This window comes from Anopheles funestus, chromosome 3RL (assembly GCF_943734845.2).
Source record: "Anopheles funestus chromosome 3RL, idAnoFuneDA-416_04, whole genome shotgun sequence".
In the NCBI taxonomy this organism is placed as follows: domain Eukaryota; kingdom Metazoa; phylum Arthropoda; class Insecta; order Diptera; family Culicidae; genus Anopheles; species Anopheles funestus.
The window spans coordinates 22,555,908-22,579,124 of NC_064599.1; the positions used below are offsets into that span (position 1 = coordinate 22,555,908).

The following is a 23,217-nucleotide window of genomic DNA, read 5'->3' on the forward strand; positions in this document are numbered from 1 at the left end:
CCATAATAACCTCCGCCAGCATCGGCGTACGTACCGGGTGCACGACTCACACGTCTTGTTGCTTAATCAACTGAGACATGTTCTGTTCGCTGCCACATTCCCATACGTGTGTCGTTTGTCATTCTATTTTATGGTACCGATGTAACATCTGTATGTAACGCACATTTCCGACATTTACCAAAAAGCTGAGTGTTGCTGATTCAACCCGAATCTAAAAACAAGCTTACAAGCCGGGTACGATCTTGTTGGTGCCAGTTCAACCATAACCCTTCCCGTTCCGGGTTGGCGTAAGCTTCCAACAATTACGCAAGGCTCGCACGTCTGAAAGGTGGCCCTTTCCTTGGCAAACACTTTCGGAAGCGTAGGAGCTTTCGGAACCTCATTACCCGCTAACAAGGGGTTAGATATTTTATTTTAATTACGTTCGAAAAATGGGAAGTGCCCCAAACACAAAGACTACTTAATCCTCGTTCCCCATTTCCTGTGCCGTTGGTGCAATTTTCTTCACTGTGCGGTGACTGTAGCACATTTTCGTCACATTGCAGCGGTTTACATTGCTGTCGCGTAGTGTTTTACTTCATGTACTATATGTTTTTGGTCGAGTATTTTAAGCTTCTGCGATAGTAAATCTAATTGTATATTGTTTTCCCTTTTGCAGGTATCGAGGCCGATCTTTTTTACGTTCGCGACGGTGCTATCAATGATTATGCCATGAGCTTCGTAGTACCAATGAAGCCAGGCATTGATTTTTTACGATTTTCCTGGCAAAGTCGTACGGCATACCCGGTGAGTATATGATCGAAAATGACACAATACCAGGAAATTGTGTGAGCTTCTCATTGTGTTTATAAATAGATCCCAGCTCGTATCTTAGCCTATGCTCCTAGGGAATTGTCAGAACATCTGTGTGATATTGTAAACCTTTACAATTTAAAAACTGGAAGCCTCAAAGTGTACTTCCAAGAAAATATTGATGGCTCCAATATCTTTTTTAAATAGCCTAATAAATACCCTCAACCATCGCGAAAAGTGTTTCGAGTGAATTCGTTTTCTTAACGTACATTTACATCCAGGACATCCTGTATGTGATGTCAAAGTTGAACGAATCTCAATACATTACCACTGTGTATATGAACAATTGGCAAAAGAGCTGCTGCTGGTGCCTCCATCAATTACCTAATTGTCCCAATAATTACCAAACCTAGGAGTTCTGACGCCTGATTGATTCTTTTGCGAGCATCTGCTGAATAATAAAACCCTTACCCAACGATGTCTATGCCTTCATCTGCATAGATTTGTAAATACAGATCTTTTAGGATTACATATGAGAGATGACTCTCTGTAAGAGAGAGTTGAAGTGGCGTCAGACCTAGGTAGGTAGGTAGGTAGGTACCTCAGGAGCTCTGGAAGAGCTTTACGCCGCGATGTATTTTTTTATTTCCTATCCTATCGCATTTTCCTATCATTTTGCTATAATTGATTATATGCACCGAAAGCTTTTTGGTAGTATTTAATGTCTATATCACGATAGGATCTTGGATCAAATAACATTCGAGGAAACTCCCGTACGAAGGACTAACTAACCTGCTACGGGTGTTTAAAGTCCAGGAAGACTAGTAATGACCAAGATCTCTTAAGGTTATAGTGCCACAAAAGGAAGAAGAAATGTCTTTAAAAACAAAGAATTTCTAGTGTTTCCCAACAAAAAGTTTAACATTCTAGGTTCATCTACCTTTCATTAAACTCATATTACCAAAAATAGTACAAATTTTGTTTCTTCATACAGCATATTTTCTATTCACCACAATCAAGTGCAATGATGCGATAACCGATCGAAATGCACACAGCTTTCACTCATCGGCTTATGGATACGGATCCGCCAGCAATCAAGCTCAATCGTTCGTGCTGTACCACAATTTTTGCGTTTCATCACGTTTATGATGTCTGAGCGCAATATTATTTTTTTTCGTCTATTTTCCCTGAAAGCTCTTTGGGAAACCCGGTAGAATGTGCCAGCTTTGTGCAAACATGAGCGTACGCAGTGTAAACAATGGATACCGATTCTGCACCATTAAGCAGGAATTGCATCCGACTAGATGGGCCAAACAAAACAAAAAACGAGGAAGTTCTCTCACCACCTTACGATAACCATCGATGAGGAGATGTGTTGGATAGATAAAAAGCATGACTTGATACGATCATGTGTCTGGGATGTGGCGTTGTGGTCGTGGTTACTTCATACATGCTGCTTTTGGCGCTGATCCCGACAAACGTGGATTACTCTCGTATCTTCGGCAGCATGCTTTCGAACGGGGAAAGGAATACCACAGACAAGGAAGTGTAACTCTACATTACAATGAAGCGCAAGGGATTGGAAATTGAGCGAAAGCTTTTCATACTTCCCTTTTTGGTACATCCTTTGTGATGGTGCTTTTTTTTTCGATAAGGTGGCAGACGTAGTCTATCGTTTAAGTAAAGCAGCTAAAGCAAAATACTGACGATTTTGACTTCGTCTTTTCCACAGAACGTTGGAATGTTTTTAGTTTTTCCTTGAAACACCTTCATTATAATTTTGCCAACACAAAGCCTCAAAAACGCGGTCAATCAGGATGGGTCTAATTTTTTTTATGTTCCCTTCTTAATGGAGTTTACAGAAACACGGGAAATTATTCCTCCTGCTGTATTCAATAAAATTTCCATTCAACAGCAATGGTACAGCAACAAACTATCTCCATATCTCCCAGCTGTTACAAGAAAGATGATGACATTCGTTTAGGTTGGTACTAACAAAACGCTGGAATGTATTTTTCCCACATTTATTCTCGGGAATGGTGGACCAGAAGTTTGAACCGGAAACGACAAACTGCCCGAACCGAAACTGGGTCAACCTAATTTGCACCGTGGAACAGAAGAAGTTAACCGAGCAAAAGTAAAAAAAGGAATATTCAGCTATCATTAAGCCAACAAGAGAGTTGATAAAGTCCTTAAACCTCGGGCCATACCATTCGAACTCGTGTTGTGCTGGTTAAGAACAGTGAAACACCACAATCCCTTCACAATCGTCCGAACAAGCAAACAAACCTCTTCTGGTATGAGGGGTGGCAGTAATAAGAATTGCTAAAACAAAGCAACAAACAAAAACCTTTACAACCACCAACTGCTCTATCTTTTCCACAGTTGTTTGGCTTTCTTTTACACTTATTTTACATGTCAATGGGTGGGTGTTTTTACTACACCCTCAACCCACGTGTTTTTTTACGGGAGTGTGGGAATAAAAACTGTTCACCAAACCGTGCGGTTCATTTGAGCGTTTTGTTTTGCATTTGTTCTGTGTTGTAAGAGTTTTTGTTTTGCTGTTTACTTTGCTTTAGCGCCATCCTGTCCGTTCCCGGTGGGTTTGTGGTTCCACGAGTTCCATTAGTTGCTGTAGCACTTTTCCACTTTATGCAAATTATTCGATGACAGTTTTGTGCTGAGTTTTGCTAGCGTGCTTTACATTCTCGCACCAACGGTTGCAGGAGGCAATACGCGAAATGAATAGAAGAAAAAAACGGTTGCACGTTTTGTGCCGGTACTAAAAGAAAACCTACCTTAAAATAGGCTAAACACACGCATCATTAGAGATTTTTTAATTTTTACGTAACATTAAATTTCCAAAAATCCCCAGCTCATTTTATAACAAAATTGAAACGAAAATTTCATTTAATTGATTCCTTTAATAATCCCTTAATTAGTAACAAATTTAACAGAAATTCAGGATACTGCTGTGTATATTCTAACAGTCTGGCCAGACTGATTTTGCTCATCGATGCAGATGGCTTGAAATCTATTTTTTTTTGCAATATTTCTTGTACCATCGGTTCAAAGGTTTTTTTATTATACACATATATGAAGTTTAGATCCTTATTTCCACTAATTTTTCATTCCATCAATTTTTACTTGAGTTCCTTAATTGATAAATTGATTAAAGGTTTTTCAAAGGCTTTTTTAGTATACACATATAAGAAGTTTAGATCCGTATTTCCACTAATTTTTCATTCCATCAATTTTTACTTGAGTTTCTTAATTGATAAATTGATTAAAGGTTTTTCAAAGGTTTTTTTAGTATACACATATAAGAAGTTTAGATCCTTATTTCCACTCATTTTTCATTCCATCAATTTTTACTTGAGTTCCTTAATTGATAAATTGATTAATAAAATAAATCGATAAATTGAGCTAGACTATGTTCAGGATGATGGATCTTCAAGAAGACTTAAACCTCCTGAAGGACTGCTGAGCTAACTCTACTCTTTGTCTGCATCTTTAATTTATGCTGCATTTTACCGGTACTTCTAGGTACTTTCGAGAGGCCAGAACTAAATTTTGTGTATGCTATTATAGCCTTTCTCCTAAGCAAATCTAATGTTGTGAATACTACATACGGACCCCAAGTGCATATCCGTCTATTCCCCAATTTGCGTGATACTTGGGTCGACACTTCATGGAATTCTTTCAAGCGGAATTCAATATTTTATCTGCGAATTTTAAAATATTCTCAAAAATCTGTAATATTTCATAAACAAAACTGTTGGTTTATGTATGATTTTTGCTCAAATTGTGTTAGTAACACAAAACTGATAATTTTAAATGTAACGCCTATTAAAATCCCACCTGTGTTACGTATTATTTGAATGATTCCTTATCATTCTTTTACGTGTTAAGGAAAATTAAAGACATACAAATGTTTCCATTCTCAGGCCAATTTATGCGATTCTGTTTTTTTTTTCCTTTCTAATGTAAGAAGCTCCCAAAAATGCGCTTTAAGCGGAAGATGGTGGTTTACGTTTCAAATCACCAAGTGGATTAATTTAAATCAAGAACCATTTCTTTAGCACGCACACATACACATGATACGGTGTGAAAGAGCAAAAAAAAAACAGAGCCACTTCCGCTTCGACCGATGGCCATAAATTTCAATTTCGTTCGATACGCTCAAATCCACTCGGGTTGAATTGGTGGTCAGTATATTGGGTGATGGAAGCAAAAAAAAAACACACACACACACAGACTGTGTGTGAAAACCCCAAAGTGCGGTTTGTTTGCCCGATTGGTGCCACTTCGAAACGGAAATTTAGAAGCGTTCACTGTTAGCTGTAAGCGGAACCTGTTCAATGGAGCTATAGCTTCCAACATTCATTCTTCCATTTTTTTTTTGGTGCTGACTGTGCAGAAACCGACACAGTAACCCCTTCAATTCAACAGATGCTCGGTGTCAGGTCCTTTTGGCGGTGGTTCCCATGGGAGGAAACGGTACGATCTCCGGTACCATTCTTTATGGTCCGGTTGGTTTCGAGCAGAAATGAAAATTTATCACTCAATAGCTGTGCCGGGCATCATTCAAACCGGAAAACGGTATTACTTTTGCTTTCGGCGAACCCCGGGATGAAGATACCGGAAGTGCTAGAAGAGGTTTCGTTTCATTTCATTGCCCCAATAAATCTTTATAATACGGAATCTTTTACATTTTAAAAATGGCACCAGTGCAAGGGAGATAATGCACCAAAACGGGGCAAACCAAGTGAGCTTTTATCACTGCAACACACCGGTTTTTAGCCCAAAACAAAAAAGACATTTTTGATTACCGAGGTTAATTCTTCCATCTGGTGAGGTTTTTGGTCGTACCTTCGCTAAAATGGAAAGGCTCACTTTCCTTTTGCTGAAATAATAAAATTACACGCAACACCATTAGGCACGGTTTTACAACTTTCGCCATGCTAATGGAACCCATCTTCCTTAATATAGCTCTTTCATCCTTTTTTGAAGGGAGTGAGTTTTGAACGTTCAAGAAGGCTAAAAACAAAACCCTCCCCAAAAAAAAAACTAAACCAACAAGAGGAAAAAAAAAGGTTTGCAACCAGTTCTAACGTAAGTAAACTCCATCAAACTGACGGAACTAATAAAGTTATGCAGAGTGCGCGGATTCAGTTTTCAGTTCCGTGCGGAACCGTCAAAAGGCTGAAAAGAAAAGGGAAAAACTGTTTTCCCCGACTAAACACCGGGGCCTCCTTAATGCAATCAGAACCTATCTCTCTTTTTCTCTCTCTCTCTATCATTCCGAGATGTCTCGGAGATGACCTCGTACGGTGACCCTAAGGTACGGTTCCGGCTTACGGGCGGAAATGTTCCTGGGACGGAAAATTTAATTTGTCAACCAACACAGCGACTTGAACTTTCGAACGTTGACAAATTCCGCCCCGAAAACAAAACTCAATTAATCATCCCGAGTCGTGTTACGCTGCAAAACAACGGTCGAAATCAAAATTCAATCAAAATACATCCCTGATTGGGTCTTCGCAAAATTAACCGATGGTGGGCACGTCTTCCGTTTGTAGAAACCACCATCCAAAATGGTGGACAAATGAAATTAGCCTTTTTTGCGTTTTAAATATGTTTTTGAAAACAAAATTTCATCCCGAATCATATGCGCGAGAGTAGCAGGAATAAGTTTTCCAATAAATATGGCCACTTTGGAAGTGTTTCCGTTTCACAATTCCCTTATTTACTTGGCTTCACATCACCGAGCTTGTTACATTCTCCATACTACCTTTTTTTGTTGTTTGTTGTGAATGCAGACGGCAGACCTTTTATAGAATCGTGCAACAGCTTCCAAGCCCACACACACACACACACACCTACGGAAACTAGGGACTCCGTGGAATCTGGAACCATGCATCCCAAACATGGAGGCAACACGGTCTAGGCTATTTGTTGCTCTTGCCCCTTAATGCGATTACCGACGAATGTGCAGACGAGAATCAATTAGTTCTCTTTGTTGTTTTTAATTAGATTCCGAGAGTGTCAGACAGGAGACTCGATTGTTTTATCGCCACCTGCGAATGCAAAGTCGGCGGCCATCGGTGGCTAGAGTATGTTGCTGGCGAAGCTGAATCGATCGTGCCCATTGCTCATGTCCATTGTGAATAATATAGTGGTTTTTGTCTCACGTTGATTGAATTTTGTCCATAAACTTCCAGTTTAATTTCCTGTTACTTTTAGATGATTTATCTGTACCAACGAGAACCAGTTTTAAATGGAAAAAGATCAAATCCATTGCATTCTGTTTTTTGTTTTCTATAATAAACTCAACTTCCTTAAAGTCCTTAAAATGTTCGCCTGTTTCTAATGCAGTCACACAACATATTTAATTGGCCTCGCTACGCTTCAGTTCATCTAAAAATGTTCCACTTCATTAACCATTTCACCACGGTTGGTTAGTGGATGAGTGTGCCCGAACAAAACTTGCCAACTCAATCAACTGCGCTTCAAAGATCAATCACCCAAACCAGTCCACCCGTCCGCCCTAGGTCACCAGTGGGTCTCGAAAATTTTAATTAAAAGCATCGTTACATACTTTTGCTCGGTGTGAGTGTTTTGGTGCGGAAAGTTGCGCTAAACTTTTATGCCAACGCTCGTCCATCTTTTGGTGATCCGTATTCCGCCGTGTCGGTTCACTGAAGCTACCGAAGTCTCCATCCAGCTTCATTAAACATCTCTGCTGAAACGCTTTCGTTCATTGCTACACGATAAATCATTATCGGTAAATTTATTTCGTACATCACCAATGCTGATTCAATATTGAATATTAATTTACTTCGTTTGCTGGTACTTTCGTTGGCGCTTGGTGATGATTACTGTCCCGCTGAATCGAACATCCTTCTTCGATTATCATCAATTAGGATGTTCCATTTAGCGAGATAGAAACGTGTAATTTGTACCATCCAGTGTAACTGTCGGTTTTCTTCCTTTTGGCGTTCGTTTTCCTTAAGTGTGCGTTCGCTTTATTCATTGGTCACATTCCATCTCTATTTGCAGCTTCCTTACACGATATCGGTCCACTACGATGACAACGAAGGGGCGGTACAGCATCCGGAGCTCGACATTCCGACCAGCGGCATTATACCGCGCACGGTCGAAAGCTTCACCGTACATCTGGTTTGCTGGGGGAATGTCACCAAAGAGGTACCGGTCGGTATTCATCTGCACGTCGAGGGACCACCGAAGCATAATGACACCAAGTTGATTATTAAGCGGAACAAAATTTGCATCAAAGGTGAGAATGAAGGTTCGGGTGAATTCATCTGTAGGAGGGGTAGTTGGTTTTTCTTGTTGAAGTCTTTAAAAAAGCGGATCAATTGGAGACTTTGAAGTTAAAAAATGTTACAAACTACTTACAACGTTTTTGTATCTTTGGTTGCATACATCTTGGCGCATAGAAAGTGTTAAGATCAAATTAATGTATGAGGCTACTTTAACTGATCATTGTTATCATAAATAGTATTGATTTATTTTAATCAAATTAATTGGGCATTTTTTTCAATGATAAGTAAAAGACTCAACAAATTAATACATTAATAAATAAAATTCATTAATTTTTCATTTCAGTTAAATGTTTTATTCCACTTTAATGATAATAGATATATGTATGGTATTTATTTCATTGCTAATGTTTATTTACATTTTTGAAATTCACATGGATACCAGTTACTATTAATACCAGATACCAGTTACCAGTTTCTACTTCTCTAAACTGAACACAATCATTATTAATCCGTTGTTTCATTGAAATTTTTGAAACATTGGCTATGAAATTGTGAGAATTACCATAGGGAAACTTTGAAAATATTTGTTCTGGATTTTTTTTTGATATTTTTTTATTGTTTGTTTTTGATATTTTTTTATTCAATTTTATATGAATTTTTTTATATTTATTTTATATATTTTAGAAGATAATTTTATATCTAAAATATACATAGCTTTAATAATTAATATCTTTAAGAGAACTAGAATCTTACGCTCAAAACTCAACTCAAACTCTTCATAAATATGTAAATCATTGAAATTCAAATGGAGGCTTAAAAATATTATATCTAGCTTATTAATGAAAATAATTATTTTATGAAATATTAAACATCAGCTCAGAGTTCCCATTCCTTTACTTGAACTGTGATTTTTCACATTGTGAAGATAACATTATATCCATCGTTTTTTTTAATCGATAGCGAAAATCATGATTGAAAGAAGAATTTTTGTCCGAGTTGTGACACTGTTTTGCTTGTACAAACTCCTTTTTTGCACACTTTTTAAAAAAATGGTCGTCTTTCACCGAGACTACAAATTCACAGTGAAGATTCGAAACGCGTCAGTCAATTCTAGATAGTTGTGCCAAGCGCTACCAGTCGGCCACTCTTTGTTCAGATACTCCATATTATTTTTAAGATTATTTCATAACATCAAACATGGAATCAGTAGCATAAATTGAAGCTAAATTATGCTTGGTGCAATCTCTATGCGTACGCCTACATGCATGCAACTGCACGACCACGTGTTGTTCGCGCTTTCTAATATTCTACCCTTTTTGATACATTTATTTTTATAATTCTTCATTAGGGAAAACATACTTTTTTGTTATAAATGAGTGCATTTTAGCTTTCGTATAATATATTTTCAACCATCACATCTACAATAACTCGATTATCGGTATGGAAATATGGTAGCGAAAATGTATGCAGACAAATGCAAATATTTTATTTGCCATCCTTTTTCCTTACAATATTCGACGAAGAGCGGAAAACCTGAACCATGGCCAGGTTGCTAGGTCTCCCCAAACTTAAAACGGTTGCGTCCTTTTTTTTCACTCACTCACCATTTTCGTTCCAAATTGGGATCTACCGTTCTCGTGTTACTTGCCCCGGCCATCATACCGACCCAAATCTATCGAATGTTGATTGCATCATATTCATTCAACCCATCTTCACTGAAGGCCTGTTCTTCTTCTCTTTTTTCTTCGTTATTGCAATAAGGGAAAAAGGGGTTGATATCGCTTTTCAAATCGATGCGGCATAAAATGCAAATTGATGGCTTCGATTTGCTTTTGCTCTGTATGGCTTTTTGTGCAAGCCCCCAAACCGTACGGCAGACCGTGAACCGATTTAGAACTGATTATTTAGAATAAAATATTCACACGCACACAGGAATCAGGAAGGAAAATGAAAAATCAAACAATCCCAATGGCTTATAATTTTGAATTTCTGTTTTGCTATTTCTTGCGTGATAACCAATTCATTCGTTGTGAAGTCAACATGAATCGAGGAACTAATTTATTCCGATAACGTTTGGGTTAGGAATATTTAGCAGCATCACAGCAGAGCTTGATTATTAAAAAAAAAAAGAAATCATTTGTTATTTTATTTTAATTAAAAAATCTCACGTAATACCAAAGGGCATTAGAACAGATCACTATTTGCTTTTTGGGTTTGGTTGAGTTAGTCTTAAGCAAACTTCCCTTTTTTCGTTGCGTTCGTACCATCCTTACCGGAAACTAGCGTCAAATATTTTCCCTCACACCAACGATACATTTTCTCACCGTAAGAATGCGATAAATTTCAATTAATCCCTACAGCCTGCGCTGCCCGTATCCGCAAGCATAAACAAAGAAATTCTCAACCACCGCTGGCTAGAACACTATCGCGAAAGCGCACATCGTGTTACATTAAATACTTCGAAACTCGCCCATCCCAAAAAACCACAACTAGGTACCGTGTATTAATCGAGGTTTTCTCGCGAGTTTATTACGAGCAAAGCACTCCTTAAGCCTCCGCCCGCTGCCGAAAACGATACTACGTACTGTCGATAAAAAATAATGTTTGTTTTGTGCTGTGCCTATCGACAAAATGGGACGCCTGCTTTTTGGGGCGTTGCTGTTAGCAAAAGACCCACAGACAAACAAGACACAAAATGGGAAATATAAATTCCAAACGGGGAAAAAAGTTGCCACCAGCACCACCACCGGTACGCACCGGGACCAACGTTTTTCGAAGATTAAAACGGAAGTTACGGATTTGCTAACCGCACGGTTAAATAATGTTTAGTGACAAATTTTCTCCTACAAGCACAACAAGTTGCTTGTTTTCTCCTACAAGTTGTGTTAAACAAACAAACATGGTATCCGTTTTTTTTCTTCTCTCTTACAGGTATGCACCCGGCAAGGAATCGTTTACCGGCTGCCGAAATAGCACCACAGCAAGGACCAGCCTTACTGGGTGCGGCCGCCTGTGCACTGGGTCTTGTGCTGGTGGTGGGACTCATTGCCAGTGCGATGTACGTCCGGGCACGAAAACAAATTCGGCAGGACTCGTTACAGTAAGTAAAATGGGATAAATGACAATTATGGTATATTAACATTAACAGTACGTTATCGCTCCTTTATAAAGCGTGCGTTTTTTTAACTATATAAAAACATGCTTTATCAAAATTTAGTTTGTTTGGTGTTTTTAGTACATAAACTATTTTCATGTTTTTCCATTTCTACCCTTGAAATTGAAACAAACAAAAACAAAGAAAAAAAACAGCAAAAGAAACACAACTTTTCAACATTTTATGTATACTGTTTTAATAATAATAAAACATAAATTTCTTTAAGTGCAATGGCAGGAAAAAATATCGTTAATTTTCTTTTGAGTTCATTTCACATATTATTAAACATTTAAATGTTTAATTTTTTTCAACCAAAAAAAATACATCATTTTCAGATGTTAAACATTTAAATGCTAAAAATTATCAAAAATGCGTCTATCATGTACTGCTCATTTTTGTTTTATATTGGCTTATCGAACAGATACTTTTACAACCGGTCAAATAGTACAGTCGTTTATGTACGGCTATAAAAAAATTGTCGTGTCTGGGTTAAAATCCTATTAGGACCGTATGTTACTCAAATTCGATAGATAATTAATATGTCCATATAGGAAAAAGCAGCGGCCCTGACCGAAGACATGAAGATGGTAGGATGTGAGAAATCAAATCCCATCCGGAGCATTTCGATCCATGATTCTCTTCTTCTTATATGGCACTTCAGCCTCAAGGAAGAACTTAGACCTGCAATTTCTGATTTTCCTTGACGGAGATATGGTCCGATTGGGATTTGATACCTAGTCCTGTAGTGTAGAGACCGGTGAACAGAATAATAATTCATTGTAAATTAGACCAAACTTCGAGATTTCCCCGCAATTGCAAAATGTCTCTACCTCTCTTAAGAGATTATGCCGACCATTTCTGATTTTTCCAAATTTATTTTAACCAAGTAGCCTTATAGGTCTTGCAATGAAGGAAATGTCCAGGTGGGATTTTATACCCGAACCCGTCGTGTGAAACCGGTGCCACTACCGAAGTCACCCGAGCCAGCCAAATTACACGAGGCATTTTGTGCTAAATAAGAAGCCAAGAATGTTTGATCAGATTTTTTTTTAATGTTCGATTGTTTTGTCTTCGGCGGCAGATCATTGGATAGGAAAACTAAGCAGATGCTTAGTATCTCGAGCTTAGTGTCTTACTACGGGCCTCACCATAATCGATGATATTAGTTCTAGTTGTAACGTATAATGAACAGATACTTAAAGTACATTTTTGAGATTTTAAACTTACTGGATATGATGGACGCTTTAGTCTGAAGTAAGAATGTATCTGAAAAATCAAGATCTTTGAGAAGAGTACTCCAGTAAATTGAGAAATTGCTTCAAGTTTCAACCTAAAGATTCCAAAGGAAAGCAATTTAATTATCATTCCTTGGAATGTTTTTTAAATGTTTTATGAATGAAATAAATATGACTAAACCTTCCGAAAAAAAAGATGAACACGATGCTCGATCACAAACGTGGCCAATACCTGTTTGCACGTCAACTGGCATCAACTTTTTTTTGTTGCTGGATGTAATACTTTTCCAACCATGTTCCACGTGTCTTTACTGTAATAACAGTGTTTTGCAATCTCATCCGACCAACGTGCTAATATCGGTCTTGTTTCTCGTACAAGAACATGCACATCCACGGCCACTTCAGCACCATGTCATGTTTCTCGGGCAAACTCAGCAAACTCGGACCATCCGTTGGTAACACATGTCTGAACATGTTCATTTTACCGTGGCTGTGGCCAACGGATGAGAATGGTTGCCTTGTTCCACAAGTTTATCTGTCTGTGTGTGTGTCTGGGTGTATTTGTGGACCATCGTCTTGTCAACACCCAAAACGGGTGCTGGAACAGATTTTTGAAACGCAAGACAGGACACCAGATAATCCCTTTTTCGTGCTGCCCCAATGTTCCCATACTGTCTACCCATCTGTTCCAACGGTACTGCCAATGCACTAAGGGATAAAAGGAGCCGGAATTTATGCTTCATCGATATTCTTTTTTTTGTTCTCATCTACTACCCTTTTTGCATTGCATCCCTCTTGCAATGCTCCAATGAGCTGGGTAGATCCCATTGCAACCGGATCGATTGGCAGTACTACTGTTTGTAAATATTTCCACTCTATACCCATTCGATGTCGATGTCGGTTGTATTATTAATACCCCTCTGTGTTTGTGTTTGTGTGCTTTTTTTTTGTATTCCCTTCTATTTTTGCCTACAGCACCAGCTTCACCACTGCAGCATACGGTAGCCATCAGAATGTTTTCATCCGGTTGGATCCCTTGGGACGCCCGCCTAGTGCTAACAGTGGTTCCTACGCAACGATAGCGAGCCTCAACAAATACCCCATCAGCGAATCGAAAAAGTCGTGTAAGTGTCACTTTAGCGAAGAGTTTCCTTTTCCTTTTTTTTCTCTCTCTCTGTCTTTCTCTCTCTTTTACAATTATGGCAAAAAACACACGATCCTTTCTGTTGTTAAAATGTTCCCTTCTAAATTTACTTTAATTAAATGTTTCTAAGTTTCAAATTGATTCCCGCTTTGTGCCACCATTCTCTCCATCCCACGCACCCTGTTTGTCATGTTTTCCCGAAAACAAACCTTGCAATCATCATGCAAAGGTGCCTTTTGCCAGAGTCTCCATCCAACATAAACATGAACCGTATCTAAATGGGTTCTTGCCAAACACACACACCGAACCCAATCCAACGAAACGGCGGTACCGATCGCTGCTGTTCGTGTAACGTTCTCCTATTGCGCTTCCGGGCGTCATTCACTTGCAGGGTTTCGCAGCACCCCTTCGCCATCGCCGTACGCGACAGCTCTTCTGCCCTTAGGGCAAAATGGAACCGCAACGGGGACGGAATCGGTCTACGCCAAGCCAGAATCGGTCTGTCCATCCCGGGTGTCCTACTACGCTTCATCCCAGCTAACTCAGGTAAGCTGTCCATTTCACTCGACAAACATCCGTGCAGGGGTGTTGTTCCGTTGCATCTCCCTCTCTCTCTCTCCGCACACAAAATGCCTGACGAGGGTACTCGCGTACTGATTTTCAACCATTGTGGATGTTGAGTGGAGTGTCCACTTGCTCCTCGCTTGTTCCTTACATTTCGGAAATCCAAATGTTTGCACAGGACGCTCTATTCTTTTTTGATTTACTACAAGGTGAAGTTGATATCTTTTATCGTACGGTCCATAAAGTAAGCATAGATTGTATTTTGGAGGGGTAAAGATAGAAAATGTGGCATAAATATTCACGGTACAATTTTACTGCATTGAGCTATAGATTTTCCTTTCTAATTGTACCACCAAAAAAAATCCACAACAGTTTCATGTCGGGATTTGGAAATTTGTACTTGTGAAAAGATATACAAAACACTATAAATAACAAAACGTAGAAATAAAAACAAACTGTAACGAAATTTTAATATTTACACATAACATTTAACACATTGTTTTGCCTGTTCGAGAACCGGTTTATGTAATATATAGTAAATGATTTTTTGTATTTTTCCATGTGACAGGATATTTTCAAATTCATACACAAACTTTTTTTTTTATTTTGTGTTGACATATTTTTGCATAATACATGCATAATGTTAACATATTTTTGTATTTTTAAGTAATTTTGTATGCGTTTGACGATCACAACCATACAATTATCTTGGATTTTTTTTTGTTTATCAGTGCCACACCTTTTAAGCATTTCTTAATTCCGGTAACTTGAAAAACAATTTCTAAGAGTTGGAACATATTTCAATGTGTTTTTGAAATTTGTTCCAAAGAATGGATTTGTAAAAATCATGTAATTACTTTAGGATTGTTAACCCTAAAAACAATCCTATGAAAATGAAGTATTCCAATCAAACTGATTGGTCCGGTAGTCTTGTGTTGAGTCGTCATAAGACAGCGTAAATATTTTTTCCAAAACGATTTATGCATCATTGATGTAACGCCTGCAAGCTTTATTAAAAAAGTTGGACGAAATTAAATTAAACGCGGTGTAGGTTTATTAAAACGTCACTAAAGCATCGTGAAAATCGACATCCGATTGTAAATAATTAGAAAAAAAGCTTTTGAAATGTTTTTCCTTGGTCTGCGACAGCTCCTCTTCAACACAAATATTGTATTTATTCTGCATAACTTTTTCGAACATCATTTTTATTCTCAAACGAAAATAGTGGTTGTGAAGTTGTGTTACACACTGTATTAGCCAAAAAACGTCCAAACATATATTTAGTGCTTTGAAAAACTAATTATTTTAATTACCTTAATTTAAGTTAAGAACTAGTAAGAGCAAATTTTACCTCAAAATTACTACCATACTACCAACCTTCTGCAACATCAAAGAATAGCACCCAGCATGTTTCCATTGTTTGGGTGAAAATTATTTTCCACAACACAAATAAAAAAATCAATAATGACCGTCTCATTATTCATAGCGTGAAAAATAATTTTCCTCCACCACTTATCCCCCAAAGCGTCTAACATTGTAAGATAAAAGAAACTGTTAAAAAAAAATCTTCTTTTATCCTTACTCACTGTATCGGTTGACGTGCAAGCAAGGTATCCCGGTAACCGTACCACCTAACAAGAGGGACAACACCTCCCAAAAGCACCTCAACCGTAACGTAAAGCGTATCGAAAATTTGTCACCGAATTGAAAATTAAGCAATTTGAATAGAAAGTAGGGAATTTCCATTTTCACCCCCCGGTTAAAGTTCGGAAAAGCGTATCATCACCCAGCTCCTCCTTCCATTTCGTCTTTTTTTCTTCAAAGTAATGTGGCAAATTTTCCATCAATATCCTTACGGAACAAAAAGAAGCACAAGAATCAACACAAAACTCCATGCCAGAAAGCGTCAATCAACGGACCAGGTGGGAAGAAAACCGTACGACTGTAAAGTTACAGCAAATCAAACGCATTTAGACGGTCGGTTTGAAGTTTGACATTCGCTTTAAATGGGAATGGTGATTGTGTGATTAAAGTTTGAAGCAATATTAAATGGGACATAATCTAATCGAATGGAAGTTACTACGTGAGAAGAGTTAAGGTATTTCCATGAGTATTTATGATAATTTGGAAACACTTTGCTTAAAACGCTTTATAACTGTAATTTTATTAATTGATATTTAGTTAATAATTAAGAAAACCATTCAAAGTTTATATTTTCTTTACTTTACGATTGGAATTTAAAAGATTTTTTTTCACTACGAATGGCATTATCAAACCCCTGCCACTAATCAGCATTCCTTCGAAGAAAGCCATCATAATTTGTGACCAACAAAAAAAAGAAAAAAAATAAAACCTTCCTTAATAAAGAGAGCGGACACAAAACGAAAAAAAACTGTATCCGCATCCGCATTGTCACACCGTCCACGTGGAACCTTCACCCATTTGCCGGTGACATAAATTGAGTGAACGACTTCGCGCACGATTTTTCCACCCGTCCCTGAGTGCCAGAGGTGTTAGTTAAAAATTAATAACAATAATGAGACTCTTTGTGAGGAAAACCCCGAAAGATGAGACCAGTCATTTTTCACAAGAAATTTCCTCCTTCACTCCCTTTCCTTCCTGTCCTCCTTAATACCTTGAATTCCTTTCTCCAACCTTCAGCCTTTAGGTTTCCCCTAGCCATTATCCTTTTCGAAACTTCCTTTCGAAAAAAAAACGGAGGAAAGATGGAAGGGAAAACGAATGGGAAAATGATCCGCTTGATATACAGGGCACACTGCAGTGTGGTCGGTGTTCGGTTTTAGCTTTTATCACCACAAAATACTAACACACCGCACTAACAAGTCGACGCACAAAAGCAAACAGAAGTGAGAGAAAACGAAACAAAACAACAAAATGGTGACACTTTTCGGGCTTCGGGAAGCCACGGTTCCATCGGGTCCACAAAAGGTTGCGGACAAGCTAAACTTGCCACATACAGAGACACACAAAAACATAAGCTTGGGCACAATTTGTAACGAGATATTTGTTTCAGTCGTTGCGCCCGGTGTCGTCGTGCCTTTTTTTCTGTCCATGCTGGTAAAACAAAAGGGGCCAGACTGCTGACTGATGTTGACGGAAAGGTGAGATAATGATACATAAGTCTCGCTCTCACTCTTCACTAATCCCTACAATGCGGTGAAAAGTGTTTGGGAAAATCGGTTTAAGCGCCCGCGAAGCGGTAAATTTCAAGCATTTCTGAACGATTACGGAGGCATTCCAACACCTGCATCGGTAGTTATTATCAATTACATCGTTGTAGTGGTTTAGTTGTTTAAATGCCAGTAAAGAACAATAATGGAAAAGGTGGGAAATAAGCAGCTTGGACAAAAAAAATCCTTAAGTAAGTTCGAAACATAACTAACAAATGTTCATTAATTATAACGTTCCATACGTTCGGGGGTGTGTGAAGGTACCACATCAACTACAACAGTATGGAATGTCACACCATTATAGAAAAGTTTCCAGTTTTTGACACCACCGACCATTAACACCCGGCCAGTTTTTTTCCCCAAACATACTTCACATTCCATTCTGAGCTGCCACCTTTTTGCGCTAATGGTGAGTCGCACACGGACAGCAACCGTGGCAAAGTTTTGTTTACACTCTCGATGAAGAAGTTTCCTGCCCGCAAGGTACAAGCGAAAGCGATCGCTCGATAGTGGGCATGTACACCCCCTTGCACGAGTGTGTTTTAATGACATTTTCATCATTAATTTTGAATGTGACCCCTTGTCCCCCTTCAACCGACCCGTTGGGAACAACCATCCACGTAGACAATGAAAAACTCCATCCTTTAATCCTTCCGCCCTGTGTCGGTTGTCGGTTTGTAAAAGAAACAAACCCAGCTCCCACTGCCTTTCATCATTTTCAACAACACCACCGTCCGCCCTTATCGGTTGACCGACGTTTGCTTCGGTGGCACGGAACAAGTTGGGGGTTGACAGTTTTTTTTTGGTGTTACGTTGTTGCAAAAATCCACCCGAGATAATGTGTGCAACCGGGACTCATAACACAAAAGGACCTCACTCCACCTGGGGGAAGAGTTGGAAGAAATGAACAGCGTCTCCGGACGCTACGTTACGTCGGGAAATGAGATCCCAGGCACCCAAGCGTCCGGACAAAATGTGACAACCGAGACAACTCTGTGGACAAGGAAAGTCACGTTTTTGGGGTGGTTTGGGTGAAAAACCAAAAATATCCTAAACTAAACAACACACAAAGCGAATAGGTGCGGAATGCTTGGTTCTCTCCGGCGTTAGTTCGGTTGTGTTTACGACGGTAAAATATGCTGCGGTAAACTCATCCTCGGCAAGGTTAAAAACGGACTCCACCGGGAGGGAGGTGAAATTATATGCTTTCAGGAAAATAACGCATGCTAAAAGGTTCGCTATAATAAATTTCTTCGTGGATCCGTTTCCTGCTGGAGGAGAGATCAAAGTGAATGGAGTTTTAATAAATGATCAAATAGCGTTCGGTTTCTTTCATTATCTTTCGTACCAATTTTCTTAACCAGGTACAATTTAACCACTTGTTCCCCTTCTGTAGGTGGACGAATCGAAGTGGGAAAACATCACGAACATTCTTTTATCCACTGCTGTATAATTGATTGTGATGCACCACGGACATTGGTGAACTATTGATGCAATTAATCATCAAGCTTTTATCGTGTGGACCACCCTTTTGTCAACAGCGCACTGTAAAAACGCTTCTGCAAAGCTTTGTTCTTTCAAAGTTGCTAACTTGCAACTGCCGGGTTGGAACAAACCGTTTCTTTAGCTTTGGCTACGTGCCAACCGATGTGGACTTGTTGAGCACACGGTCCAGAGCGTACGACAGTTGTAATCGTTGACGTTTTACACAATCCCATGTAACGACACTTTACGTTTGATCTACACCACACTAAACTAGCCACACCGTTGGACTGGCACGTTCACGATGCTCGGAACACTTGGTACGTCGGTCCAGATGGTTCACTTAGAACGTTTATTTTCGATTTATTGTACACACTCTGACGTGTGCTTGATGCATTGTTAACACAGTGGTACTATTCAATTTGAAAAAGTTCTTTCCAAAGGTTTTTTTATGGAGAAATATTTTTTCCAACACTTTCCAACAAAAAAGAAAACTTGTTTAATAAAACATTCCATCCTAACTCTTATAAATGTTTTACTCATTTTGTGACACAATTCTTAACATTAACAAAACTAACTCTTTCGAGCAACATATGTACACACTTCTTTAAAGAAAAGCTGCTTCATGAACTTAAGCATTGTGCACAGTAAAGCAAGAAAATCCAAACACTACATTGTATCAATCATCTCTCTTCATCATCTCTGCTGAATCGTATTCAGTGACATAGTACGACAATTTTGCTGCAGTGTCTTGCAATATTTTCTTCTCCGCTACATATCTTCTCACCCGCAACACCGAACATCGCTTGAATATCTCCTGTAATGCTTGCAGTTGATTCGTAGGATTCGTTATTTTTCAGTCCTGTTTTTTTTTTGTCTTCTTTTAACGTCACTACCACTTCCAGCTGTGTAGTATCCTCTTCCTGAAAGAATTTCGAAACAGCAATTCATTGCAACTCTTTGCTTTGGCGCTGGATTTATGGGGTGCATCAAATAGTTTGGAAGCTTTCTGTATTAAATGCATTAATTAATTGCATTGCATTAATGGCATTGCATTTCAGTTAGTGGGATGCATTATCTAGAATAGTTAATAAGCTCGTAGGATTAGACAAGTGGACTGAAATGATCTGGACTTGACATAGAAATAAACAGTTACAATCTAAACGACGTGTAAGAATCATAGATTTCTCATCTCGGTGGAAACTCTAATGGAATCCACAATCAGCATGAGATTTAATTCCTTAACAATCAAAATACTTTAACCTAAAAGATATTGTTTGATATGCCAAGAAATGTATACAAAGTGGAAACATTTTCTCATGTTGGGCATCTTCAAGAAGCAGCGTAACATTCTGATAAAAAAATTAAAAAGAAATTACTGTATTATTTATCTACATTGTTAATAAAAATTATATACTTTGAGATAGTCTATATATTTTCTAAAAAAATTGCAATAATGTGTAAGTATTTCTAAAGATGTATAATATAAAAAAATGGAATTTGCTGTGCGAGTTGATTACCAAAGTACTAAGTCTTCTTTAAAAAATTATTTTGTTTCGCCAAGTGTTCAATCTATGTCTTCTGATGTGTCTCACTCAGAGAGCTTAGTATAATCCAATGATATCACTCTAGAATACTATGTTCACTATATCCAGAAACTCTAGTTGGAGTAGAGTAAGCCAGAAACGGCCGGCGTGACCTGTAAGGTCGTTAAAAGCCAAGCAGAAGAAGTGCACGTGGTAATGTCAAAGAAGTCCGAAATTAGTTCTATAAACATGACAAAAAATATAAATACCAATTCTTTTCGGGGAAAAACCCACTCCACTATTAGAACTATTCCATCCACCCAAAAGCACAATCCCCGTTGGCACCGATGCTAAGTGCTGGGGTACTATTTTTCTCCCGCCGATTTCAACAACGCACGGGTGTTGATGGATGGAAACCGGAGTTCAAACTGACAATAGAGTATTCCGTACCGTTCCTTCTAGCCGTTGCATTCCTTTTGACCAGCGGCTTCTGCCATCCATTTATCAACCGGTACAACCGACACTTCCATCCCTCACACGAAGGCTTCGAGCTACCCTCTCGAGATGGTGTTGCCACATTTTTTTTTGCGAATGAATACCACCGATTTCATTGAAAGTGGAGCCATGTTTTATTCAGCAGCCGGTCGCCACTCGCTATCTTCCGGAGTCCGGTTCGGAATATAATGCGCCAATGGAATACGCGCTCATCCACCGAGCGGGTTTGCTAACGAACCACGATTTTTATACCAGAAGCAAAGACCAGACCTCCTCTAGGTGTATGTGTGCTGGAAAGGATTCTGCAGACAAAATCAAGCTCGAGGGTTAGCTCGCTAGGAACGGTTATGGTGGCTTTATCAATGCAATCACGCTTTTTCGCGAAAGAAAAAGCTCTCAATTATCGAGATGCTATCGCATTTAGGCGATTAGTTAGCGTTGAAAGGCCACGGAAACAGTGCTCCAACGTTGGCCCCTACGTTGCATTACCGTTCAAGTTTTACTAAATGGAAACGGGCTTTGTTCCTTTGTGCTTGGTGTTGTTACACATTTATAAAAGATATTGCAAATGGCCCAAACATTCTGTTGTGTGAGATAATCATACTTAAACATTCACCTAACTTCTTTCGGTAAAACTGATCTTTAAGAATACTAAGACAAATATTAATTTGAATCAGTTTCATTGATTCCAGCTTAAATCCTGTCATTCCGTTTGTCTTTAATCCTTTAAATCCGTCCTAAATCTTTATCGTTTTGCTCTCCTTGGTTTCTTTGTCAATCCTTTCAAAGTGCTAAACCAATCTAAAGCTTAATGAAAGTAATGCCCAACGCCTTACGGCCTAGCATTAACTCCACTGGCAATCGATTTGCCGACGAGATAAACAACGTCAACCATTCTTTGCCGAATCAACTCACCCATTTCCCTCGTCCAAAACGCACCGTATCGATTCTGTTAGCGAAGCTTTAGTTGGCTTATCAAATTTCTCTAATCATCAATGAAATGCCATAAACATGGAATCCCTTCCAATCTGGCCAATCCTTACGCACGGTATGAAGACGCAACAAAAACAATTCACTCGCTCTTCTGTGTTGTGCCATGTCGGTCTTTCGATCTTGCGGTTCGAGTACAATATCCCAAGGACCTTCCCAACAACCCATCGGCCCCACAACCCCACACTTTTCGGTTTGCTTGTGCAATCGGGCCTAAAATTTCCCATTTTCCCACCTCGACAAACGACCGTGGACGGTGTGTCCGGATGCGTGTGTGAAATGTCTCCTCGGCACGCAATCCTCGAGTCGGAGACCGTCACGGAGCTCACAAGGCTGTCGGTGTGGCTAAGGTTTCCAGCTGCCCATAACAAGCAATGACAGTCGTTGACGCAAATAGGCAGCAAAAATGGGCCCCCAAAACGAGAAAAGGATTGTCTTGTGTGTTGTCACACGATTCCTTGGGAAAGGACCTGACCCGGCGTAAAAACGACTTGACGTGTTCGTAATTGCGTAGAACCTTGCGTAGAACTCGTGCTACGGTAGCTCTACCTTGCGCTGGTTTTCGTTGTCACCATACGAAGGCATGTGATGTGGCACGAGCTAAAATCCTCCCTAAAATCCCGCACCGTCAATAGTGCGGGACAATAGTACTGCCTGGTGTTATTGTTCATTTGGTTGAGATTTTCCACAAATCCCAGGGCTTGTGGTGTGCTAGCATTTCGGACACATCGTGCATTCGGTTTTTGCCTCTCCATTGACGTGCACATTATAATGGTGGTTCATGTCGCTTTTCGCAGGTCTACAGCCTATCGACGCCAGCGCGAAGCATCCACAGCAACAGCTCGAACCCGAAGGACAAGCTGCGCCGGATTGCCGTGTCCCCGGGCACCATCATCTGCCAGCAACTCGTCCAGGAGGGCACGTACGGGCGTATATACAGCGGTATCCTACATCATCCGCTGGGTGAAACGCGTGACGTGCTGATCAAAACCGTGGTCGGTAAGTAGATGTTAGCCTCTAGGGGGCTGCCAAACACGAATGCCATCAACAAACAACAGCGACACACATTGCGCTGGGAATGGTTAATATACTGTAAATGTCTTGAGGGTTTTTCGCGGTAGTTGAAAGGAGAAAATTTTAAACATAAGCTTACGTGACGTCTGGAAAAGTGCTGTGGAAATGAAGGGCATATATTACAGTTTAACTTATTGCATAATATTTTGCAGAAAAAGAACATATAATAAAAATATTCATAATGCTTTAAAATTGTTTCACGAAAAATGAAATTATCCATTTCCTTGGCACCTGATTCTCCATGGAAATACTTAAGCAATGTTAAATGCTCCAGATATTTA

The 23,217-nt window shown here is 39.2% G+C and overlaps 2 protein-coding genes across 4 annotated transcripts in view; both read left to right on the forward strand.

Moving 5' to 3' along the window:
• The window catches only part of LOC125771996 (uncharacterized), a 439,681-nt gene that overhangs the window by 117,298 nt on the left and 299,166 nt on the right, over positions 1-23,217 (forward strand). The gene's annotated exons all lie outside the window — the stretch shown is intronic.
• LOC125771954 (tyrosine-protein kinase Dnt) overlaps positions 1-23,217 on the forward strand; it is a 60,347-nt gene that overhangs the window by 16,000 nt on the left and 21,130 nt on the right. For all 3 annotated transcript variants that reach the window (XM_049443173.1, XM_049443174.1, XM_049443175.1), the window contains 6 exons: positions 659-786; positions 7,855-8,092; positions 11,013-11,181; positions 13,446-13,594; positions 14,006-14,160; positions 22,660-22,861. In XM_049443173.1, coding sequence (XP_049299130.1) covers positions 659-786; positions 7,855-8,092; positions 11,013-11,181; positions 13,446-13,594; positions 14,006-14,160; positions 22,660-22,861 — 1,041 coding nt within the window. The remainder of the gene's footprint in view (positions 1-658; positions 787-7,854; positions 8,093-11,012; positions 11,182-13,445; positions 13,595-14,005; positions 14,161-22,659; positions 22,862-23,217) is intronic.